General features: G+C 34.2%; 2 protein-coding genes across 2 annotated transcripts; one reads left to right on the forward strand and one right to left on the reverse strand.

Moving 5' to 3' along the window:
• Positions 1-1,293: 1,293 nt before the first annotated feature.
• Positions 1,294-3,766, reverse strand: LOC106134155 (iron-sulfur cluster co-chaperone protein HscB). The gene is made up of 3 exons (XM_013334124.2): positions 3,398-3,766; positions 2,851-2,936; positions 1,294-2,463 (listed from the first exon to the last, which is right to left on the reverse strand). Exons 1-3 carry the CDS (start codon positions 3,688-3,690, stop codon positions 2,162-2,164), a joined length of 681 nt encoding a protein of 226 aa, XP_013189578.2. The 5' UTR covers positions 3,691-3,766; the 3' UTR covers positions 1,294-2,161.
• Positions 3,767-3,937: 171 nt separating this feature from the next.
• On the forward strand, positions 3,938-5,095 carry LOC106134157 (transcription initiation protein SPT3 homolog). Its single transcript, XM_013334126.2, has one exon. It carries the CDS (start codon positions 4,096-4,098, stop codon positions 5,044-5,046), a length of 951 nt encoding a protein of 316 aa, XP_013189580.2. The 5' UTR covers positions 3,938-4,095; the 3' UTR covers positions 5,047-5,095.
• Positions 5,096-6,000: the final 905 nt, after the last annotated feature.

The following is a 6,000-nucleotide window of genomic DNA, read 5'->3' on the forward strand; positions in this document are numbered from 1 at the left end:
TTGTCCAAAACATCGGCTAACATTATGTTGGTGTAGCTTTGAAGTATAGGTACATATTTCAATTAAGAGTACCTAAAGCTCAAGGTATTGTGGCATTTTAGGTAAAAAAAATACAGATAATTTAAAAATTTATAGAATAAAGACAATCTTCATTAGGATTACTTTAACAAGTTGTAAGAGGGCGTGGGTGTAGCTATACATGTAGGTACATGTACACGAGATCCAGCAAGAAGCCGCCAGAGGATAGCGAGCAAAGTGAACGCTGAAGTAGACCAAAGGCGAAGACCCGGGGCGCGCTTTTATACCGAAGCAGCACGATGTCACGGTAGGTGCCTAAATTGAAAGTAAGATGAGAAGAGAAAGTGATGACCTCTAGGTCTAGGTAGGCAGGATAGAAGTTAAAAGAATCTTTATTGGTTGGCTATAGGTACCCACGATTCCAAATCATAGTGATATAGTCAATTGATCCCTTTACTCCACGTTCATAGCTGATCTTGATAACCAGTTACGAACTGGCAACCATTTTCTGAAGAAGTTTGGTCAGTTGAGTCTACACCTTACTATTACGTGCCTAATTAAGGTAGGTATTTAAAGCTTAAGAGGGACTATTTGTAGTAAAGCGGTGTTGTGTTGCCTTTATATGCCTGGGGCAATGAAATTATAAACTCATCTTAAGATGCCGTTCGATTACGGAACTTCATTTACTCAAGAACGACGACCTTTGTAGGGCTTCCTTGTGTTCTTGCTCATCACCGTCTGGGATCTTAGACCATAGTTTCATTTTTTCGGCATGAAATTCGTAAAGGGAAAATAAAGGACCAATTGGAAGCAAGTTTTCTTTGGAGATCTTTGGGTAAATGTGCTACCGGAAAGTTGACAAGATCAGATGCCAAGATGGTTGTAAAAGGATAATGAATTCTATCTAGTAAAGAGATGAAAGTGATATTCACATCTTATAAAGAGGGATAAAGTTGCAGAGAAAATTTCCAACGCTGTAAAAATATTTTTCTGTCTAATTTGGCGTATGTAGAGTGGTGTGGGTACCTATGCGATTTCAATTAACAAAAGGATACTTACTGTGGCGACGCCTAAACATTTCTGTGGATTGGAGCATAAATATAAACTCAGACCAGTCAACGTCGTAGTTGCTGCGATTCCCCAGGTATCGATATGCCGGTCTCGGCTAGTTCTGTATAAAGTCTAGCAAAAGATCTTTCCTTTGGTGACGCCCGAGCCCGATAAAATGCTATCTTTATAGGAAAAAAGGTTATGGAGTAATAAAAATATTCATACCTTGGTTTACTTCATATATATTTCTTAAGAGTGATTTACTAATAACAATGTATGCATAACAATTTAAAATAAAAATGTGGCAGAAGAATATTTAAAAAAAAAATTCTTACTTAATATTGCCTTTTTTATTCACAGCTATTTAATCTGTAGCAGGAGCGATGATTCGTAGTGGTGTAGAGATGTCGCCACAAATCATATTCAACTTCGATTAAATATAAAGAACATACTTTTTCGAAGACATTCGAGTTAGAATAACAACAAGGTTATTTGTGAAAACAGAAGTCTTTGGTAATGTACATCTATAAAGAGGCAATGGATTTTAACAAATCTAATGGTACCAAATAAAGCAATTGGAAAGATTTAGTTATTTCCAGTATTTTAAAAAAATATGTTATATGAATATATTTCAAAACAAAGTTTTACAAACAATTCCAAATACATACACACATACATACATACATATGGTCACGTCTATATCCCTTGCGGGGTAGACAGAGCCAACAGTCTTGTAAAGATTGATAGGCCACGTTCAGCTGTTTGGCTTTAAGGTAGAATTGAGATTCAAATAGTGACAGGTTGCTAGCCCATCGCCTAAAAAAAGAATCCCAAGTATGTAAGCCTATCCCTAAGTCGCCTTTTACGACATCCGTGGGAAAGAGATGGAGTGGTCCTATTCTTTTTTGTACTAGTGCCGGGAACCACACGGCACATTCCAAATAACATGATAATATATTTTACTTCTCATAAAAAAATTTAAAATCTATAAGATATAGTTTATTTATTTATTGTATTCTCTATCTGTGTCTATTTAAGTCAAACTACTATCACAATAATTTAAATCATAGCCTAAGTAAATCATTCATATTATTTACCTAATAATTCCTTTGTTTCTTATCATACCTTGAATTTGACTGTCTATACTAGTATAATACTTCATTTCACTCAATAATTTAACGACTTTCTCTAAGTCTCCTTCAAAAAATGCTGCAGACACTTTTTTTTGTAAGTCATTGATCACAGCTTTGTTTTCTTGATTCAATTTCATGATTTCTTCTTCAGTTTCAGCATTTTCTACTTCCTCGTTCTTCTCCATGATTTCCATGAGGAATGCGTTATCGACTTCAGTTGTTTCTGGTATAGATTTGCCTTTCAATTTGAGCATGTATATACCTGAAAGAATTATGGACTGTTTAAATATAGATTCTGTTGGTTTTTTAGGAAACTTTTTTGTTTGTTTTTACAATTTAGTAACAGTCAATGGCAGAGTTTTGATATGTATGAACAAGAAATTTAGAAGGAATTCTGTGCATGTTTTTGTTCTAAAATAAGTATATTATGATGTTGTTATGCTTTGTCAGAATGGAAACATTTTCATTAAGTATTGTTTTTTATTTCCATTGGATTTTGATTAAATTTTGCCATTTAAAAAATTCACATACAAATTTTAGTTCTGAAATTTCCTCATTGTTATTTTAGTTTTCGAGTCTGCTGACTTTGGGCAATATGTTATGGTCTAGAGACGTTGCCACAAATAAATAAGTGAAAATGTTTAGTCACCTCTGGCCATTGGCTCTAAAAGTGTTTTGTATGCCTCATTTACTAGAGACGAGTATTCCTCAGAAACCTCTCTTTCTGCTTTGTCTCTGTAACAAAATAATAAGCTTTTTAAAAAAGATGATATGAATTGATTATTTTAGAGCCCAACAATTTACCATTAGGTTTTGTATGTTACAGCAATTAGGATTATTACCTATAGATACACTACTACTTTTTCTTCTTATTAAAATTTGTCCAGCATTTAATGTGCATATAATCATACATATAATCACGTCTATATCCCTTGCGGGGTGGACAGAGCCAACAAAGCCTTGTAAAGACTGATAGGCCACATTCAGCTATTTGGCTTTAAGATATAATTGAGATTCAAATAGTGACAGGTTGCTAGCCCATCACCTAAATGAAGTGTAAAAGAGGTGCTATTTAATGTGTAAAAGCATAATAGACGGACAAACACTTTCACATTTAATATATTAGCATGAAATAATGAATTTTGTCCAAGTTATAAGAACTATTTTACTTACTACATTTACAACATCTAACTTACCTAGCTCCAAACTTGTCTGGGTGTAAGTACTTTTGTAGGTCTTTATATCTTTTAGCCAAGTTATTTTCATTCAAATCATAGGTTTCTTTAACTCCCAATACTTTGAAGTAATTGTCTTCTTTCTTAGGCTTTTGTAAGGTGTTACAGTTTGGACAAAATAGGTTGGAGACCAAAGTCTTCGTGTCCTTACCACAAGACCAACAGGATAGCTGCAGTATTTGCCTTGACATTGACCTTTTTAAAACATTTATAGTAAATAATCTGCCAATATTCATACTGTTTGCAGATATCATTTTTGTGTAATAAAATTGAAGAAAACGATGAAATTAATGCACCTTTTAAATCTCTGTTTACTTTGCTTGCTTTGTCCTTGAGACTTTGACATTGACTTGATTGACAATCAGCTGATCTATTTTTTTTAATCGATGTAAGAACGAAATTCCTAAGAAAGCTAGGTGCTCTGAAAAATCCTACTGCTGGCTGTCGTCATCCGCTGTCACTGTCAGTTTGCCACTGACAGAGACAGAAACAGATTTTTTTCGTAAGCTTAATTTCATTTGTTGTTTTATTTCATTTGTTGTTTTGTGAATGCAGTGAATGTGTTTTTGTTTAAAATTTGCAAGGCTCGCTTTTGCGATTGATGAGTTTTCTGAGAGTTTACATAAGCTAGACCATAAGGAGAGCTTCTCTACCACATCATGGTTTCCTATTTCACAATTGATGCGATAGGGGAAGTAACGAATTTCCAAAAAGAAATTTCCAATATGATGCACGGTTTTGGAGACAACCCTAATCCCAACGCAGCTACAGTCGTCCTTGTAGAGAATATTGTTTTACAACAGCTCAGATTAATATTACAAGAGGCCCTTAACAATTCAAACATGCGAGGCGGTAAGGCTATATCAAATTATGATATAATTTATTTGATGAGAAAGAATCCTATGAAACTTAAACGATTGCATGATTATCAGATTAAATTGGACCAAATAGATAAAAACCGTAGTTCAGTATCAGGTGTTCCAACATCTGAGAATCTGATTTCGAATATTATAATGGAAGATGAGAAAGATCCAACTATTAAAAAGCGCCGAACACACATTGACGTTATCAGAGAAATTGACGAATTTTCCGAGGTCAGCCAGTTTAAATTTGACGTCATAGATTACTTGAGGAAAGTAAGAGCTGCAAAAATAACAGAGTCAATGTCATTTGAAAAGTATGAAGCTTATCATAAGGCGAGATGTAGTTCTTTTCGTTCAAGTTATGGCCTTGGGAAAGGTTTTGTAAAGTTAGAGAGGTGGATTAATCCTAATAAAGAGTTGAAGATCACTCTAATGGCATTGGAAATCCTCTGTTTTATAGCTTATGAGACTGTTGCAGAATTAGTTGATGCAGTGTTTCTTACAAGGCAAGATGCCAAGAAAAAGAATGGTGATCCTTATAGCAAGTTTGAAGGTGGCCATTTCTGTAACCCAGTTAGTTTGAACAATGCTGTGTATATCAAGTCTGGGTATGAAGGAGTCCCTGCAATAACTGTTGCGGAAGTGAGAGAAGTTTTAAGAAGATATTTTTCACCCCGAGTGGGTATGAATGGACTGTTTTATAGAAATATGTGTCAGGATTTGCCTGTCAGGTTCATTGCTATATGAATTTAAAAATAAATTAGTTTAACGTAATAAATGTTGTTATAAATGTCAATGTTATTTTATTTGTATTGACAGCCTCTGTGGCCAGAAGTCCTGGGTTCAAATCCTGGCCAGGGCATGGTGAGAAATTATTGGCTTGGGTCTTGGATGTTTAATTTTATAAGTATTTATTATAAAATATAGTATTGTTGAATTAGTATCTCAAAACACAAGTCTCGAACTTACTTTGAGGATAACTTAATCTGTGTAATCTGTTCTGTATACCTATATATGTTTATTTCTATTCTACAATTATTTTGCAACTGTTATTGTATTAAGTATGTTATTATAAGGGGCAAGGGCCCCAATAGGTTACATTGAATTGAGAACTTTGTTAGCAGGTTGAACTGGGTGTAATCATCTATGTGCACATATCAATTGATCTTTGGACCACCAAAACCAAAGATCTGTGGAATATATAACATACTAATAAAATAAAAAAACCCAGCCACCAATTTAAGTCCATTTAAAAAGTTTGAAATTTCTTAATAGGTATGTATTAAGTAATAATTTTTAAGACGTCGTCGCGTTGATTCTGGTCAGGCATCTGCTTTTGATTAAGTAGGTCATCTATACCTCATAAAAGGCAATTAAAGTAGTAATTATCAAACTGTTTCAAAGTGGTAAGAGAAATGTCATAAAGCGGACTCTTCGAAGTGCAATGACCGTGGCTTCTACATACCTACCACACAAATATGAGACAGATATAAAGTACTGGATAAAAGATATCAGAAAAACTTATTTTCGCAAGTTTCTTGACCAACAAACTATGTTTTTAAGAAAACAGCTGAATAATACCTACCTACGGGTATCCATTAGCTTTCTCAAAGTTTAATCTTGGGTACAAATGGCATCCATCAGTCGAAGACCGACAATTAACAGGGGCATTAGAACCATGGATTACTTATCCCTAAACGA

This window comes from Amyelois transitella, chromosome 22 (genome assembly GCF_032362555.1).
Source record: "Amyelois transitella isolate CPQ chromosome 22, ilAmyTran1.1, whole genome shotgun sequence".
Classification (NCBI taxonomy): domain Eukaryota; kingdom Metazoa; phylum Arthropoda; class Insecta; order Lepidoptera; family Pyralidae; genus Amyelois; species Amyelois transitella.

Excerpts from the sequence above, each read along its gene's own strand:
- LOC106134155 (XM_013334124.2), bottom strand. The coding sequence starts at position 3,690 with ATGATATCTGCAAACAGTATGAATATTGGCAGATTATTTACTATAAAT. Across the intron at positions 2,937-3,397 it reads CCAGACAAGTTTGGAGCTAG|AGACAAAGCAGAAAGAGAGG; the intron begins GTAAGTTAGATG and ends ATTTTGTTACAG. Across the intron at positions 2,464-2,850 it reads TTTAGAGCCAATGGCCAGAG|GTATATACATGCTCAAATTG; the intron begins GTGACTAAACAT and ends TAATTCTTTCAG.
- LOC106134157 (XM_013334126.2), top strand. The coding sequence starts at position 4,096 with ATGGTTTCCTATTTCACAATTGATGCGATAGGGGAAGTAACGAATTTC.